Consider the following 20,070-nt stretch of genomic DNA (forward strand, 5'->3'; position numbering starts at 1 on the left):
ACATCATACAGTGCATTAACAGGGCAGCATGTTGGTCAGGTATTATTTAATTGAAGCAACTGCAGATGGCAGTGATGTTAATCATTTAAAGAGATAAGGGTCTCAAGTTTAAACTTGCAGATCGTTCCAGGACCGTAGTGGAACTTGTTTTGACAGCTTCTATACTGATTGAAGAAACTTTAAACTGAAGCCATTTATGTGACCTAAGATTATATAGCAACTGTTTTGCACAAACTTCCAGCTTAAAGGTCACCTATTATTTTTCCTTCTCTTCTGACGTCGTTTGAGAAATGCAAGCCATGTAAGGGTTTCCTGGTCGAACCAGAGCAGAACCTTCAGTAGCTGACCCCGCCCCACAGCGCTTCACTGTCTCTCCTCCTCAACCGAACTTGAGCAAAGTAGCTCCTACTGTTAGTCTGCAAGAACCAGCAGAACAGTCTTCATGTACTCCCATCATCTAAATATAACATGTTCTTTCACAAAGGCTTTATGTAATTGCACTGTTTAAACAGATGATATTTATATATTATATATATTTGATGTCATGCATGTAGAAGAGTGCAGGTAGTAAATAGTGACTTGTAAGCAACACAACACATTTCTGTTTCACAGTCAAACTTTATTTGAGTTGACAGATGACAATATTAATTATTCACAGCATTTGTAATCATCTCACCTGCAGTTATGTTAACATGGTACAGGAGAAAGTCTTCAGCTCTGGTAAACTATGGTAAGCTAAGCTCCGGTGGTCTGTAGTCATGGTAACACAGAGACAGCTACTACTGTAAATAATATACCATTACTCTGATCTTCCATACATTTATCTTTTAGCAGAAATAATGAACTGACTACTGTTTCACATCTTCTATTTTCCACCCTGATGGTCGCTGTGTTTACACACCGTGTCATAGCGGTAGCATGTAGCTAACCCGTTAGCATGTAACTACATGCTAACGGGTTAGCTCTGTATCTCCCATCTGCTCACAGCTATCTGCTCTCAGCTATCTGCTCACAGCTATCTGCTCTCAGCTATCTGCTCACAGCTATCTGCTCTCAGCTATCTGCTCTCAGCTGTCTGCTCTCAGCTGTCTGCTCTCAGCTATCTGCTCACAGCTATCTGCTCTCAGCTGTCTGCTCTCAGCTGTCTGCTCTCAGCTATCTGCTCTCAGCTGTCTGCTCTCAGCTGTCTGCTCTCCTCTGGGATGATTCTGTCGGTCATTTCTCACAGATGGATCTGTAAAGACAAACGTAAAACAGAGTGTATGTTTACGGTTTACAGAGTTGATGCATAAGGTAAACACTGAGTTAACTAACAGAGCTATAAATAGCATTATTTACCTGAGAGAAACCGTCAGGAAAACCTGGAATCTGGACCGCAGATGTTCATCATTTGTCGCCGATTTCTGATCAGATTCCTCCGGTCACGTGCGCTGGGTGAAGTTTCTGGTTTATAAACTTTAAAGTGGTTTATAAACTTTATTCTAGCTCCTCTCTCTCCACTCCTCTCTCCAGAGCTTCTCCGGGAGGGAGGGGGAGATAGTGACGCTGTGTTGTTGAGGACGTTTGATTGACAGAAAACGCTGACCAATCAGAGCAGAGTGGGAGGAGACAGGCTGTGAATCAGGGGTTTTCAGACAGAGGCTGAATTAGGCTCTGAGGCAGGCAGACTCAGGCTGCAGTATGAGAAGAATAAAGGGTTTTTTGAACATTGCAGCATGTAAAAATGTTCTAGTGCAACATTAAAATACATCTATGAACCTGGAAATGAGCATAATATGTGACCTTTAAGTAAGTAGGAAATTTGCCAGAGATGATCTTATAGACTAAAATGTGCCAATGTTGTAATCTCCACAGAGTGAGGGATGACCATCCTATCATGCTGTACAACGTTCAATGACGGGTCCTGAAGCCAAAATTAGTGACATCAGGTCTGAGTGATACAGGGGGTCAAGTTTGGACAAGGGGGATGGTGAGGCAAACCTGTAAATAGTATCAACAAAATCAACCTGAGTCAAGAAAAGACCAGCAACTAAGCATTTTCTTGATGCCATGGAAAACAGGACTTTAGCCTGGACAGAAAACCCAGTGTGAATTTTAATTTCTTCGTAAGATGGTCAATATGGCATTTCAAATTTAGACTTTTATCCATCCAAATCCAAATTCCCAAGTATTTGTAATTGTCAACAAACTGAATGGAGACACCATCAAGAGTATTAATAGAAAGAGTTGGAACTTTTGTTCGCCCAGGAGAGAAAATCATAGTTTTAGTAACATCTGAAATGTGACAAGAGCCCTAAATACAAACTGCTTTTTTGTAAGGTTGGGAACCGTTGGTTTAATTTTTAACAATACATTGTATTTAAGCTTATCTTTTTTTTATGTAAAATCTAGTAACTAATAAAAGTATTTTATTTCAGCATTATCTTAGATAGATAGATAGATAGATAGATAGATAGATAGATAGATAGATAGATAGATAGATAGATAGATAGATAGATAGATAGATAGATCGATCCCTCAAGTTACCCCTCACCCCTATCACAGGAGGTATATACTTGAACCAGTTCTCCATCTAAAGGGTCCGGTTCTTGGCTGCACTGGGTTCACCCAGGTAATAACTAAGTCAAAAACTGTTTAAACTGGTAGTGAGGAGATTCGCCTAGCTACTCACTGCCTTCCTCCGGACGCCAACCCCGCTTCAGCTGGGTGGAAACCTGGTTGAATAACCCACACTGTAAACAATTGCTGTTAATTTACAGCAGAATTTCAACAGTATTAACCTGTTATTGCTAAAAACAGTGCTTTACTGTTAATACAAAAGAAAATCTGTTAAATTACGCTCATAGGCCGTTTTTTAACTGAACTATAATGTATTCTTAAAAAACAGCACTTTACTGCTGATCAACTGTCTAAAGTATCATCAGTAACAGTTTCATGCAGTATTTTTTGAATTCTGGGAAGAGCATTTCACCTGATCTGCACATGTGAGGCTGGATCCGTTCTTTTCTTCATCCATCCCCATCTTACTGATTATTTGGTGAGTAGTAATTTTATTTAATTAATAAATCTGTGCAAAGTTTATCAGTGATGTTTCCAGTTAGTTTGCATAACAGAATATGTGCATGTCATGATAGAGGGATTCAACAGCTAGCTAGAATTTCACAGATGATTGCACATTAATCGGACAACACAAGGAGCTCATTTTAATTTCTATGTATTCAAGTTAATATCTAAGTTAATGTGCTGACACATGTACTTTGCCAGTGAATTCATGCATAACGACGGTGTATACATTTTACAGCCTATGGAAGTCCCTTCAACATTTAAAGTAACATTAAGACTTCAGTGCACGTTGGTTATTGGGTGGTAATTCAGCAGAGCAGATACAAAATTGAAGGCAAGTTTATTTACTAGCTAACTAGTGTTTTTGAATGATATCTGAAAACCACATGTTCTATAGATCAGATGGTCAGAATATTCATAATTGATCAAAAAAACGTTTCTCAACCAGTAATGCACACCACTCAACACAATTCATTTCAAACATTGACTAAAAATCCATGAAGTTGACTGAGGAAAATTCTTTCTAAGTTTCAGGTGAAACAGCAGGAAGCTATTGGCGCTGGATGGTCAGCCTTGAGGGCCACTTCATATGTGGAGGGATCCAGCCCACCTTCTCGATGGGGCTTGCTGCATTATTTTCCACCTTCTACACCTGCACGCTCAAATTAATCTCAAGGTTAGATACTTTCAGTAAAACCTGTATTTTTATTGTGGCATTAATCTAAGTGATTCACACAACTTGATTTTTACACAGTGCCTGAAGAAACACTATCATTTTTCAGGTGCACCGTAGGAATAAACCCTGAGAGAGGCACCAAGGATGGACAGGGCAAAGTCTTCTCAAAGAAAACTGGCAAATTCACGAGCTACAAGACAAGACTACAACCGTATATCCACATGTATCCACTCTGCTGATGGGACTCATGGACTTGAGTGGGACTTCATTTAAAATGGTGAGTTTACATTACATACATGATAAGAGGAAATGAGGGCTACACACGCTGATTTTGTATGTGAGAAGTTACAATGAAAGTTATGTTGGAACTCATATATCTCTCTCTCACACAGTCAGCGGGCTACCAAGGCTGGATTGAGAGAACTGGTGTCTTTGAGTGGGCCATAAGTCATTCACTAACTCACTCCCCCATTATCGCCCAATACTTGGACTTCCACACTTATCCATGTGCCTTGTTAGAGCCTGAATATTCATACTTGGACATGATGTCACATGTCTGGTGGTGTTGGTGCTCATTAGTATATAGACAAATTATTTTGTATTTAATGTTAATTTTTTTTTTTATTTGTACCACTGATATGCCTTAAGGCTCAGCAATATATTCAGTATATTCACATGTTACATGATATAAGGCAAAATATTATTTGAGAGTTTTGTTTTAACTCTATGATGTAGCTCAACTCTCTGTAACTGTTCCACAAAGTAAGGTTAGTAAGATTGACAGATGTCTTCAGAAATGCTATTTCTTCTGAAATTTGGTTTGTTATCTGTGTCAGGTTTTTGTTGGCGCTGTGTTGAACTTCATATGAAAATAAAAAATAAAGTGCAATAAGATAAGCTGTAGATATTCTTTTCTCACACATTGTACATGATTGTAAAATCAGTGAATTAGCTCTGTTCTTCACTCACATGTTGTTATGGTTTGCATTCTGTGCTTGTAGCCAGCTAGAGACAGACATTTTAGGTAGTACGGTAGTAAATGTGCAAATGTAGATGTGCAAAATTCAACATGTGCAAGATTATTGTAGGAGCAAAAACAGAAAGGAGTATGGTTCAGACAGAAACTATAAAGCTGAGAGTCGTGAGATTTATTGTAAAAAAATAAAAAATTAAATAACACATTTAAATTCAAGCCTCATGTGTTTTAAAGACCAATTAACATAACCGCATTCGCCAAATAACAGCTAGTTCTTATTTATTGAACAGAAAATATCTTTAAAGAGCTTACATCTCTAAAACAAATAAATACAACATTAGGTTTGGAGAGGCTCACATGCAAGGTTTTTCTAAGTCAAATGGAGGCTCCAAATAAAATCTTGTTAAGAATATATTGTTTTAAAATAATATGATATACAGGATTCAGGATCTTTTCCATTGGCTTGCTACTTTTTATCCATGTGCTGTTATGAAGGGTCTGCTTCTCCTGTGGCAGATTCTTATCTGGTCACACCTATTGAGGCCATTTTTGTATCAGAGCAAGTGATGGAAGTACAGACTGAAGTGAATAATGACTATCATTATGGTTGGCACTGTATTCATTATTATTATTAAATGAAACAACCATGACAAGTCACATATAAAGCAAACACACAGGTTTCCTGTTCCTCATGTCTGCTTGTGTTTTGTCCCTCGAGCTGTCGTGTCAAAGATGGGTGTGCCGAGATAAAAAGCAAGTTTGGCTTCTCACATCAGATGTGTGTCCATGTCCTCATCTGGCTCAGGAAACACTAATCTGCTTAGGTCTACATCACTGCAATATATTCCATTACAGCAGTACAGCACCTGTCAGTTCATGCTCGTAAAAACTGTTTATTAAAGTTCATGGTATCTTTTATAAATTCTAGCTCTCTATCAGAATTTCTTTCAGAAGGAAACAATAAACAACACACACAAAACAATGTTTTTTTTTCCCCATCATGGCAGTATTCAGAAGCCCACTGCTATATGACGACACCAACAACCACCTTCAGATTCTGTACATATGTAGAAATGTCATTATACTCTGTCCTAGAGCTGAGCAGTGTGGAGAAAATCAAATATCACAATATTTTTGACCAAATTGTGACGATATTTCAGGGTTGACTATTATTGCTTTCACTAAATATTTACATAATGAGATTTTTGATAATCATCAGTAATGTGTATAGGGCTGAACGGTTTTGAAGAATATCTAATTGCGATTAATTTGACTGATATTGCAATTGCGATATGATTTGCGATATCAAAGGAAATGATAATTTTTACATCATTCTCATTTTCATTGAAAAACATATTTAATGATTAGGTTGTGATTTTTGCAGGTATCTATACCAAACAAAGATGTTTTCTTAAGTCTGTATATGATGTGTAGGGCAGGACATCTCTGCAGCACGACAATATTTAAATTAAAATGGTATTTTGATGCACATTTCACCTTTAACAAATATTGTGCCTTCTGTGATTTGAAAATTTCAACAGGCCATATTACGATTTCGATAAAATTCCGATTAATTGTGCAGCCCTATAATGTGGATATAATGTCTAAGTGGGTAAAGGCAAATAGAACGGCTAGAACAGTCTGGTAAGTTCAGAAAATCATATCACTTTACTGTAATGCAGCCTTTAAAACCAGGAAAATACTTGTGCCATATTACGATATCCCAAATCTTGTATCACGATATTGCCCAGCTCTATGCCATATCTTATTTTATCAGTGTGGCTGAAAATGAATTAATGTTCCATTGCAGTAAACTTTTACCACTTCAGCCCATTAGAGGTCAGTATTTGCTCAAATTCGTTGACCTTACAACAAGCTGATTCCAACACCTGTCCAATACAAACTTCATTCATTCAGTATGGCAAAACAATGTTTTGTTGTCTTTTCATTGCCAGGCTGTGATATCCAACGCTGTATGTTAGTACTCCATAGCATGTTTCATCGGTAGAGTCAACATTAAAGAGGACCTATTATGCTTTTCCCCTTTCCTTTAGTGTGTTATGAAGTTTTTTGTGCATGTAAAAGGTCTAAAAAGTGACAAAGTCCACGCCAAAGGAAGATACTATCCCCCACAGAAACACTGCTCCTGAGCTGCCTGAAACGCCTCGCCTGAAACGCCTCGCCTGAAACGCCTCGCCTGAAACGCCTCGCCTGAAGTCCTGCCTTTTTGTCCTGTAACGTGATAATGTCACCAAGTAACACAATTTGCCTAGCGGCTAGTTTGGCACACCCTCAAACAAAGTTATTTAGAGCAGAGTCCGAAAAGTTAAGTTCAGTTGACCAATCACAACAGAGTGGGCCAGCTGACCAATCAGAGCAGACTTGGGCTTTTTCAGAGGGTGAAGGAGCTCAAATAGTGTGAAAAGAGGTGCTGCAGCCAGTATGAGAATAATAAAGCATTTTTCGAACATTAAAGCATGTAAACATGTTCTAGTACCCAAAATACGTGTATGCACCTGAAAATAAGCATAATAGGTCCTCTTTAATTTGATTATATGGTCCACCAATGTCCTTCAGCCTTTGAGTACATCATAAAACCTCGACCAAGACAGTGACTTTATATTTTTGAACTTTTATTTCTTTGCCATGAACTTCCAAAATCAAAAAACAAATGATCAAAAATACAATATAAACTTCTGAAAATCAATACACTGAATATTTTTTTTAATTTTCTTACACATGGCAAAAAACACTGAGCAAAGACAAAGTCCGGATGGCTAGTGACTCTGCTTAGTCCTCTTTGCTTTTCTAGATCGTAGAATATGGTGTTTCACAAACGTCGAGCCTCGCCCCTCTATATTCCCCGATCATATACAGTTCACTAGTTAGGCATTTGCCAAAAAACGTACAGTACAAAGTGCCCAATAACAAGTCCTGGAGCTAACAATTGTGTTGAAGCTTTCAACCAAGCATGACTGCAATCCACCACTTTGTACATAATGTACACGTTCCCCCCCAGATTCGACTCCACATAAACAAGAGTCAGTTGAGATTGAAGGTGTACAGATGTGTTGAAAGGCTAGGGTGTAAGAGAAAAAAAAAAAAAGAGGGGAGATGAAACCCGGAGAGTCAAATCAGTGCCCAAGTTCGATATGGTGATAAGTCTCAGACACTCCAAGATCCAACGGCAGAAAAAGACCAGCATCCATGGGGGGGGAGGAGGGGGGACAAACTGCTGCACTCGATCCAATTTGCTGGTTTTATTCAGAAAATATGAATGTTAATCTATTATAACTCATGGCATAACACCCATAAAATACAATAAATTATGTCATTCCTTCTGCACACAGAACAAAGAAATCCATATATCACACAGTAGCTGTTTACCTTGCACTTTGAAATACATGGGCCTTTTTTATTCTTGTTGTCATGGAAAAAGAGGACATACAAGAAGGTGTTTAGAAAAAATCTGCATATGTTGAACTAAAAAACAAAAACAGCAGCTGGGAGGAAAATAGAAAAATTGTCCATAGATGGGAGAGGTGGTGTCTGTGGATTTGGCGAAATAAAAAACAAGCTAGAAAAAAAAACAACTGTGTACCCCGGTGGGGGGGGGGAACTGCGGGAGAGGGAGGGCCTTTGTGTCCCGGTTGGTGAGGTGAAGTTAGTGGTGCTGTGCAATCCTCTTATCTTAACCCCACTTTGCCTACCACTCTTTCTTCTTCTCATCCATGGACACGCCACCAGGTCCAAGTGCCACCACCAACAGCAGACCGCCGATGACCGAGGTGGTCTGGAAGAAGTCGTACTTGAGGAAGTCGTGCATGGGCTTGTAGGCGGGGACGGACCAGAAGGCGTTGAAGTAGACGTTGATGGCCAGGAGCCACACGACGAGGGTCAACGCCGCCAGCTTGGTTTTGAAGCCGATGGCCACCAGGATGATGAGCGCAGTCCCAACCATGTTCTGCAGGATCTGTGGAAGAGTGTTAATGTAGGTGGTTGAAGATTTGCACTTTACAGTAGGTGATCATCACTTCACACAGGTTGGCTACTGACTGACAAATTTCAAGTCTGCAAATTAATTTGCAGAGACTTGCTGTACTAAAATGAATAGAACTCAAAAGCTGAAATGTTGTAGTACACTTTGGAAAATGCATGGCAGTGATTTTAGTATATTTGATTTAGTGATGAGACCGATCAGATCCAATATCGGGTTCTGATATGATGCAATTCATGTAACGGATATCGGACTGAGGTTACGGATCCATGTACCGATCCATATAAATATGTTGTAATGGTGGAGAATGTCCCTCCGCCCGTGTTACGGCTGCAAAAAAGCTAGTTAGCAACGCCAGTGTCTTAAGCACGGCAGGTTGAGTGGCTGCTCCAGGCCCAGAACAGGGGCAAACATGATAAACAACACATTACTATTGTTTGTATTTTCACAGCATAGGTCCTCTGGCTTTCAACCGGGCAAACACGGCCGGACAGTCGTTTGTTTTATCACAGAGACGTCTTTCAGCTTGTTAAACAGGCGGTGAGAGCCACTCGCAGTGCTCTCAGTAAAGATTCATTCAAACACTCAACTAGTGTGTGTGTATAAACTAACACAACCTGCCATTTGTTTTATCACAGTGATGGTCTTTCGGCTCTTTAAACGGATGATGAGTCACTCGCAGTGCTCTCAATAAACCATTCATCATTTAGGCTACTTTTAGCAGGTATTAATAATCTAGCTTGAGTATATATTGATTTCTAACTCTGCATGGTAACCATAGCAACCTCTCACCACTTCCTCTATTCAACATCCAACACAAAAAGACCTCTGGCCTCTCTTTTTATTAATTGATCAAAATTAATTTGAGTGTATAAAAACATCTGGGGTCTCATTTATAACCGTTGCGTATGCACAAAACGGGGCCTGAAATGTGCGTACGCCACTTCCCACGCAATAGTTGTGATCTATATAAACAAACTTGACGGGAGAATGTGCGGACCGGTACGGAAACTTTGACCCGTGCGTACGCACATTATGGAGGCACCGAGATAGGGGAAACTGGAGACGCAGGTGGTGAGGTGGTGAATTGAAGCCAGACTGTAGACATTAAATGTCATTATACGTATAATGATGCCTCTCACACATTTAACTTCACTTCATACTTATATCCACTTTATCATAAACATTTAAAACAGCAGTGTTCTTTGTGCTAGTGAGCCATAACTATTCCATAAGCACCTTACAAATGTAAAATATATCAGCCAACTCAAATCTCAAATCAAATTCAGCTCAATATCTCATCAGCGCTGTCTCACCATCACGGTCCCTCCATCACCAGAGCTCAGAGGAGAGGGTCGGACTACCGACACTTGCAGTCAGCACTGAGGACTACATGACGTGAATGACAGAATCAGGAGGGAAAACGTGTTCAGAGAACTCCTCACCTACAAGCACCTCGATCTGTGTGTCAGAAAAACTCCTTTTCTCTGTCTTCCTCTCGGTAGTTGCCGTGATTCACCGTAAAGACCCACTGATCAACAACAGGCTCATTCACATGCAGAAACATTCATGAGCTGCTTTGCATCGACCATTTATGGTTGAATGTGGGCGTGTAGAGGGCGGAATATGAGGCGGATCCACGTGCGCACATTTCCAGGTGGACTGTGATTTATAAAGGGAACATTGCGTGCAGATGTGTGTACGCACGGTTTTATAAGTCGGATTTTTATTTGGCGCACGCCATTTTCAGCTTTTGTGCGCACGTACATTTTTAGTATGGATCCTACGCACTGTTGTATAAATGAGACCCCTGGTCACACCCAAGCCCCCAGACTGTGCGCCGGTCGTCGATCCCAACTTTCATAGTGGCCAAACGGCGGTAATGCAACTTCTGTGTCAGTCGTGTGATGCCATTGGGCCCAAAAAATACTTTTTCCCATTGACTTACATTGGGAAAGAGACGTCTGTAACTCAGCGGATAATTTTTTTTGAGGTGAATCAACTTCCCAGTACGAACACCTGAATAGCCCTTATTTAAAAAAAATAGTTTTTAAAGTTGTAAAATGAAGTAATAGCCGAATCCAGAGTTATTTCCCTTCCTCCGTTCATGTGAGTGAGACCCAGACCGAGGCCGGAGCGCAAGCCGTGACGACGTTGGGACCCCGTGACCGAGTCATGTGACCGAGCATACGCTACTGCGCATGTTCCACGTGCCCAAGATCCGGGTACTTTTCCAGACGGAAGTCGAGCCATTTAGGCTTCATGCGCCACTGAGCAACTTTCATAGGAATGAACGGGGCCCCGCCTACAACACTGTATCCATTTCTCTTAATACATCCTAGTCACACCACATACTAACTTTTTAAAACTTTTTTTAATTTAAATTTTTTTTTTTACTTATTTGATAGTGTAGATATTTATTTCTCTACATAGTTCTTGTACTTTTATTTCAAATAGTCACTTGTCTAAATCTTATGAAGGAGTTGTCAATTTGCCATTGCACTCCTCAAGTTTTTCAAAACATTAAAAAGGATTTGTCATATCAATTTGCACTCCTACACCTGTTTTTATGTGAAGCCTACTTATATTTCAAATACATTGCTTTGGAATACATTTCAATTTAATGCAAAATTGCAATGCAATGCAAATTGTATGCAAAAAGAGCTCCGATATCAGAATTATATCCGTATCGGCATATATCCAAATTCAGGTATCAGATTCAGATCGTAACTGCTAGCCATTTCCCCCTGCTTCCAGTCTTTATGCCAATTATAGCAAATTATATTAATTTAGCATATTTAGTATACAGACATGAGAATGGCATCAATCTTCTCATTTAACTCTCAGCAAGAAAGCAAATAAGTGTATTTCCCAAAATGTTGAATTGCTTTAGATTATGTCGCTGTCCGTAAGTACGTGGTGGCGGAGCATTGGTCTTAACTTAATGATGAAATATCCATCTGTGTTAAATGAAGGTTGTTGTTGGTACTCACAGAGAAGAAGTTGGAGTCGAAGTGCAGCAGAGTCATGAACATGAGCACTAGCAGTACTCGACCACCCAGCTGCATGTACTGCTTCGGCGAACTCTCTCCCATGGAGGGGACTCCAGCAAACATGCTCTTTCCTTCCGAACGAGACTCGGCCAGCAGCAGGAGCAGACCACCTCCGAGGGCCAGGTTTCTGGGGGAGGAGAGAGGATGAATATTTCAGACGAGCAGAAACATATCTTTCAGCATTAAGTTTACCCTGAACTTATACTAACAACCAACATCATATGAATTCAAATACACAGATTGCAGAAACAGCAAAACTACAATGCAGCACTGTATTTAAGGGATTTCTCTGATGGCCGATGACTCATCTGTCTGCCTGTCGATGTTTAAATAAATCACAGGTCTTGCTCACGGTAATTGTTGGTGTCTGCTTGACAACTGAGAGGCTCTCTCATTTACTACCATACCAAATTAAAATGTCCACTGCTGCAGAAAAAACACTGCATGCTGTCAAATTAATCAAGCTAGTTGTAATCTATGATCATAAAGCAGTGAAATTCAAAATTTAACAGCAAATTTTTCATTTAACTGCTTCAGACTTCTGCAAACTGCCTCACACCTTTTATAACACACATTTGTACGTATACTTGAATCAGACAACTGAAACAATGATTTGGTAATAAATGATTATGTTTGAGTCAATAAGCTGGTACAACCTGACACAAATATTCCAATAAACTGAAGTTAATTTGTTTATGGAGGGTTATTGTGTTTTTTTTAAACACAAACTAAATCCAAACAGAGTGACACTCACCTCATCAAAAATTTGAGGTCCCATAAAATGCTGTATGCAACAGTCTGGCAGAGAAAAAGACATTCCAGATCAGATACAAAGACATACAAAGATATTGCTTGTATACTTTAAAAATGATCATTATAATGTGATAGTTCTGACCTGTAGCGCTATGATGCCAAATAGTCCAAAGCAGGCATACTGTACAAAATTTCTACTGAGGATGAGGACGCAACCACCTGTTAGGACACACACAACAAAGTGATGGTCATTATGGCTGCAACACACGTATTTTCCATTTTCTTCTTTTACAATGACAAATGCCAACATGAGCTATAAACTTTTTTTTTTTTTGTTAAGGCCACGTAGACAATTTAATTTGAGTAAAACACATTTCATTTCACTTCAATTTTTTTTTTTTTGCAGAAAAGTACAATAATTTATAGTTTCAGGCATATTAAGAGGGCAGTCACACTGTGGTGTGGGTACTGCTTTATTAGCCACAAGACTTTTTATAGCTGGTAACTGGTTGCTCTGTGTACTCAGCAGTAAATCAAAACGTGCCGGATAAAAATCAAACAGACAAAGGTCACACCGTTTTGTCTGTTTGTTAAACGCCCTGACGAAGACCTAGAGTGGTCAAAACATGTTGGCTTTTTAAATGATTTAGCCACTATGATAAATCATTTTTAATATTTCCTTCTCTTGTTGCCTTTTAGTCTACGTTTTTGGAGTGCCTGGATTGCCTTCTTATTTATATGTTGCAATATTTTCATGATTCCATATCTAGTCCTTAAAGTTATCCCCACCACTCACAGTTGGCATCTTTCTCAGCTCAGCTGCCTGTTGCACTAGTACAGACTGATCTCTGGTGGCGCGTGCTGTGCACTACAACCCATCACCTCAACACAGCAACTATGTATCAGTTTAATAGAGAGAGGAGTAGGGCTGTCCTGAATACCAGTTTTTGGTGAGTAATATTCAAAGGCATTCAAAGCTTCGCTTCGCAGTGCGGTGCAGCAGGCTGACATGTTCTTCTGTCTGTCTGTCTCCATTTCCACCGTCTCAGTGCCTGGGACAGTGCTCTACATACAACAAACAGCGATATCTGTCTGAGAATAACTAATAATAATGAATGTTGAATATGAATAATGAATGTTATGGGATTATTCCTTATTTCATGGGCTATTTGGGGATTTATATTTTATTATTACATACTTATATAAACAAAAAAGCTTTCGAATACTGATTGGAGGTTGAATACCATGGCAACGGTGGAAGCTTCGAAACATGCGGGTCAGCCCTAGAGAGGAGCGTCTGTATTTTTGAGGGACAATCATTCCTTCTGGATTTCTAAATACCCTGGTATACCGTAATACCTTGATAATACCTTCTCACATGACAAGAACGGAACCTGACATCTAGTTGACATTATCTTCCGTCTTCTGCTACATTTTGGATGATGCCTTCATCAGTAGTGGGCGAACTTCTGCTCTTACAGCCCATCTGCTTCAAAGTTTAAGGAGTTCAGGGATACATTTTCGCATACACTGCAATATTTCACTGATTCGTGGAAGAGTGGGCTGCCTCTCGGCTTCCTTCAACAAGTCTTGTCAGTCTCCGCTGACCCCTCTAATCAGCAAGATAACCCAAAAGTGAAGTTCAATGTGTTTGTATCTCTTACACAACCTTCTGCAAACTGTAGACACAATTGGGCTGAAACGCACTGAGCACACTCAGGGTTTCCGCCAGTAAATTGTAAGCCAGGCCTGCTGGGCCTAAATTGACTGCCCACCGGGCCTAAGCATTGGGGAATTATGTATTTTTAAGATGTTTTTGAATGTGTTATACAAGTAGTGAACTCCTTTAAGGAATAACTCAGGAGTAGGTTGTGTGCTTAACACTAGCGATTGTTGATGTAGAGGCGATAGAGAGAGACAGACAGAGAGAGCGAGGGAGGGAGCATGTGTGTGTGATGGACTGATGGCGAGTATTAACGTTATAGCTGTGAACGTAGCAGTGCGTATACAGTTTAGGCTGTCGGTCTCCTCAAGACACAAGCCCTGAATCATGAATCAAATTAAACATTTTCAGATTGACACAAATGATTTCCATATTCATAACGATGTCTACTTCAAACACAAACAGTTTTAACTATTTTATCTTCTTTTGTTAGCAATTTGACTCACTCCTTATTGTTGTTAGCAGATTGTGCATCACACACCACCCAGTAAAGCTACAAAAACATGTTGTGTTCTCCTGCTACAATAAAATCTGAGTTGACTCATCTCATGTCCGGATTGAAACCTGTCAAAGTGCGCTGCCTCCCGCTCACTTACCCAGCTGTCCTATGAGGTTAAGCAGCACAAAGCACGTGGCCAGGAAGTAGCCACAGCTCCAGGTAGCCTCGATGTAGTCTCTCTGCTCATGCCACTGGAACCACATGCGGATGCCGTCTTCCAGGAAGGTGCTGATGAGACACAGACGCGCCAGGTGGGGCAGGTACTGTTTGGTTATCCGCAAGAACTGGACAACCGAGGGAAAGAAGAGGAGCAATGATTGACAAGAACAAGAATGGCTTGTGACTGCAAAGAACAGCAATCAAAGGATGTGGTTTCTGAGGCTTTCCTGAGAAACTGATAAACAACATTACTGGGTCACCAAGATGTAACACGTATAACTGAATTTGAACAAGTCTTTGGTTAATCCCCTAAAGACTCCCAATAATATTCTTTTTTTAAATACACTCTTTTATTGTTTTCATAGAAATGAGAAGACAATACATAACAATCCCCTCCCATTACCCTGACAACAACTGAATTAGACACCGTCACAACAACAAAAAATACTCACACACCTAAGGCAAAACTAAAGCCAGAAGAGTACGCTACCTGAAGCTATGGCAGACGGATGCTACCTGTGGAGCAAGTTTTTTACTTTTCTTTAGTAAGTAAATGCAATATACATAATGTTTTTTTCTGTTTATCTTTTATCCATTTTTAGACAAGACTAGTCAGAGTTTCTTACATAACTCCCATTTGAAACCTTAATACTGGGTAAAGCTGGGCAATGTGACGATATATATCGTCAAAATTATATAAAAATGTCTATCGTATATATTTTTCTATATTGTTTCTATCGCAATATAGGCTAGGCCTAATTTTGTTTATTTTTTCTCTATAATTTCACTTGCAATGTTAAGTTCATTTTGTACTTAACAATGAGAAAATACTCTATTATTTTATCATTATATTATTACTTTTCATTTGTCAAGTATTTAATTCGCACAGGAGTATACAAAAATATGCTTCACCATGTGGTTGATCCAGAAAACATGCTATATCGTGATATATATCGTTATCGAGATATGAAATTACCTATATCTGGATGTAAGATTTTGGTCATGTACTGATTATTTATACTATCAGTACAACAACTATAGTAACTTTTCTCTATAAAATATTTAAGAATCACAAAAGAGAAAAAGAGCTCATACTGTAGATGATGTTACACCCCTCCAGATTACTCATTAGAGCTGCAACGATTAATCGATTATTTGTCAACGATTAAATTAATCACCAACTATTTTGATAATTAATCGGTTTCTCTGACAGTAAATTGAATATCTTTATGTTGAGGACAAAACAAGACATTTGAGGACGTCATCTTGGACTTTGGGAAAAACTGATCAACATTTTTCACAATTTTCTGACATTTTACAGACCAAACAACTAATCGATTAATCGAGAAAAAACTGCAAATATAACTGCGTATTTGAATATAATGAATTGATTTCAAAAGTGAAAAAAGGCAATACAAGTGCAGGGTGGAAGTTCACAAATCTCAAGACAATAACAGGGCTGTTCGTCCCTGTTAAAACCATCAATGGCTTATTGCATTATTACTACGAGAAAAGTAAGTACCCTACAATCTTCTCTCAAACATAATTCATGAACGGATCCTCAGATAGTACAGTGACACAGTAGAGGTGCTGTGACCTGCCCCCTTCCCCGCCTACTGAGCGGTCCACATCAGCACTGTCAGACCTCGGCAGCCTATCAGCGTCCACCAACTCCCACTATGACTGCTATGTGGGACATGAATGGACGACCTGGGAGCCAATGCGAACAAGCCCGAGGTCCCTGCAACAGTCTAGAAATAGACCATTTTATGGAGTAATATGCAAGCAACATGTTAGCTCAGGACCCCTTAGTGAGGAGAGAGTGAGAGTTTGTTACAAAGAAAGATATTTCAGGTTTCCTTTTCCAAATGTTTTACAACACAGCACTTGTGTTACGAGTGTATAAATCAATCAGTTGTAATTAGATTAGGGAACAGATGTACAGTTTTTGTCATGAGGCTTGAGTTCAGTCAACACAGCTGCCATAAACACACACACACACTTTGGGACATGGTGTAACCTGACAGTACTCCTCCAAGGAGAACATTAAAAGCCTGGCATGTCCTGTAAAAACACAAGGCCATGAATTCAACACACAACACTACAGCACACATGCCTCTTACGAGCAAGTAACTTTTCATAAGGACAGAAGACACAAAACCCAAATATCTGGGGCTTTTTTCCACAGTCGACACAGGGACATGGTGTCACAGGCAATCTGAAATCTGATCTTGACATCAGCTCACCTCTTATGAATCAGTGCATTACCTGTAGTCAAACCAATACAACAAGAACCCTCACAAAGACACAGATTATAACTACAGAAAATGCAGCAGTAGCATGTATAATCCATGTTCATGGTCAGTTTTGGGTGAGTTGTGTGATGGGGGCAGCTCTGTCAAGGCCACAAAGCAGATGCTAAGTTTAGGAAAACCTGATGCTTCTCCAACTTAGACATACTATGCAACCCTAAACCACTGGTAATGCTCTTAAAAACACAATATGACAAACAAGTGTTAGCCAACAACTTGGAGGCTTTAAGCTGAGGGATTTCACAACTGCTGGCTGGCTGAGATACTACTGTTCATAAACCAGGTGGACACACAGACAAGCTCACTAGCTGGCATTATAATGCAGCAATCCATATTTATACCTGTTGGCTTGGTTGGTTGTCTCCAAACAGATGTCAGTTTCGTTTTGTGGGTGTGAATTAATAATGCTAGCTAATCCATCTGGACACACATGACAGCACCAAACACTCCTAATGCCAATTAAGACACGAGTAAAGCTGCTGTAGCTGTTGATAACAGGTCATGGTAATGTATCAGCTAGCTATGGTGGACTTGTAATAGTCACAATGTTGGAGGAAACACTTCATTCTCAGACTAACTAGTTAGCTAGCATGCTAACAGCAGCTAGCTTCATTCTCACACAAACTAGTCAGCTAGCAGCTAGCATGCTAACAGCGGCTAGCTTCCATCACACACAAACTACTTAGCTAGCAGCTAGCATGCTAACAGCAGCTAGCGTCATTCTCACACAAACTAGTCAGCTAGCAGCTAGCATGCTACCAGCAGCTAGCCTGCTACCAGCCGTGCTATAAACATATTGAAGTGTACCTGGTCCGCCACGTCTTCCGCCGTGTTCATGAGATCCTCCTGCCCCATGTTGGTGTACTATTAAAGCTGTTGTAATAAGTGAGGCTGAAGCGCAACACAGTGAGTGATGTGTTGGTTGTAATCTCCGGCTGCTCTCGGTCTGCTCCTCCTCCCGGTTAAACCTTATTTACTTGAAGATGTCCTGATCAGAAAGGCCGCCTCCGCCCCACAATGCCCCGCGGTTTGACAAGCGAGAGAAGGAGCCCCCCTACATGGTACTGCTGCAACCGCTGGATGCCACGTATACTGATCCGGACAGGGTTCTTCACACAGCTCACGAGCGGTGTTAGAGGCTTTTTACACAAGAAATAAGCACATTAATATACCCTCTAACTCACCTGAATTCATTTCCTACCATAATCTGTAAAATATGATCATGCACAACCATGAAAACGCTGCATACTCTTATGTAGGTTAACCAGTGCAGCTTTTATACATGGTTACACTTTTTTTGACAGATGTGCATTCCTCTAATTGTCTCTTAAAATGTATATTATTTGGTCTATTAATCCGTAATATAAAGAACATGACGAAGACAACACTATACTATCATATACTATTCACTATACTCTAAAACAGATATATTTTACATATCTTTGATATATTTGAAGTACTTCTATTTCTATTTATGATTCTTGACCTTTTTAAATACTTTTATTGCAAACTACTAAATAATGAATTATACATACTAATGAATTATACATCCACAAAATGTCAATATATATTCGCAATTTTTTCTTTCACACATTAATACTCACACCCATACTTACAAATACATACATGCAACAAAAAATGAAAAAAAAACAACAGAAAAAGGAAAACAGCACAAAAAAGCAATGTATGTGTTCTCCTCCTCCAAGATGTGCATATTGCGTACGTCTATCGATTATGTTTGTTTGCTCAAGATCAGCCTCTGCTCATTAATAAATCATTCTGTTAATCTGAGTGCAAGTAATTTCATGACTTAATTTCCGGCCTCATATTTCATCCACTTAAAACATCACCTTTTGTACTTTGGCAGATACATGCTACCTGTGGAGCAAGTTTTTACTTTGTTTTAATAAGTAAATGCAACATACACAATGTTATTTTGAATCCATTTTTAGACTAGACTACTCAGGTAGTTTCTTACATAGCTCCTATTTGCAACATCAGTACTGATTATTTATACTATCACAACAACTACACTAACGTTTCTCTATAAAATATTTAAAAATCAAAAGAGATTAAGAGGTCATTCTGTATAAAATGCTCTGCCCCTCCAGATTACTCATTAGAGCCCCAACGATTAATCGATTAGTTATCAACTATTCATTTATTTGTAATTTTTTAATATAATATCATTTATTTATCTATTAATCGCCAACTATTTTGATAATCCATTCATCAGTTTGAGTATTTTTTTAAGAAATAAAAGTCAAAATTCTCTGATTCCAGCTACTTAAATGTGATTATTTTCTGGTTTCTTTACTCCTCTATGACAGTAAATTGAACATCTTTGAGTTGTGGACAAAACAAGACATTTGAGGACGTCATCTTGGGCTTTGGGAAACACTGATCCACTACAATACAGGAAATCTCAGAAATGGAGAGAATAATTTATATTCTGACTATTAATTTCTAACTATTTTATCTGTGCAATTTCCTACACCAAATCATTGTTTTATATCTCATCCACTCTTATAGAGTCAGAGATGAAGAGACAGAATATAAGTTATTCTCTCCATTTCTGAGATTTCCTGTATTGTTTCCTTCCATCTTTGAATTTAAGGACTTAAGGATTTTAACCAGTTCCTTGTAATTTGCTTCATGGCTGCAGCTCTAAGTATTCTATATACACACCGGTCTGTTCCCTGCGTTACCTCAGGTGGTGATTCTTGATTTTTTTAATACTTGTTCTTTTTTTTTTTTGTCGTATGCACCAAGATACTGATATCCTTATTATGTTTGTGAAAACCTACCTGACAATAAACCTGATTCTGATCCTGAAGTGCATTCAAATTATATATATCA

At 39.2% G+C, this 20,070-nt stretch overlaps 2 protein-coding genes and 1 long non-coding RNA gene across 3 annotated transcripts in view; 2 read left to right on the forward strand and 1 right to left on the reverse strand.

Annotated features, from left to right (window-relative positions):
* The window catches only part of traf2b (Tnf receptor-associated factor 2b), a 171,352-nt gene extending 153,023 nt beyond the window's left edge, over window positions 1-18,329 (forward strand). The window contains exon 12 of the transcript XR_012591743.1: window positions 18,317-18,329. The gene's annotated coding sequence lies outside the window, so the exon portion shown is untranslated. The remainder of the gene's footprint in view (window positions 1-18,316) is intronic.
* Window positions 3,680-4,752, forward strand: LOC141757433 (uncharacterized). Its single transcript, XR_012591649.1, has 3 exons — window positions 3,680-3,739; window positions 3,846-4,016; window positions 4,132-4,752. It is a non-coding gene; the product is annotated as an uncharacterized LOC141757433 (long non-coding RNA).
* Window positions 7,332-18,251, reverse strand: surf4 (surfeit 4). The gene is made up of 6 exons (XM_074618573.1): window positions 18,019-18,251; window positions 14,838-15,024; window positions 12,661-12,737; window positions 12,520-12,563; window positions 11,706-11,892; window positions 7,332-8,688 (listed from the first exon to the last, which is right to left on the reverse strand). The coding sequence occupies exons 1-6, from the start codon at window positions 18,064-18,066 to the stop codon at window positions 8,422-8,424; spliced, it is 810 nt and encodes a 269-aa protein (XP_074474674.1). The 5' UTR covers window positions 18,067-18,251; the 3' UTR covers window positions 7,332-8,421.
* Window positions 18,330-20,070: the final 1,741 nt, after the last annotated feature.

The sequence above is a fragment of the Sebastes fasciatus genome, chromosome 19 (assembly GCF_043250625.1).
Source record: "Sebastes fasciatus isolate fSebFas1 chromosome 19, fSebFas1.pri, whole genome shotgun sequence".
NCBI lineage: Eukaryota > Metazoa > Chordata > Actinopteri > Perciformes > Sebastidae > Sebastes > Sebastes fasciatus.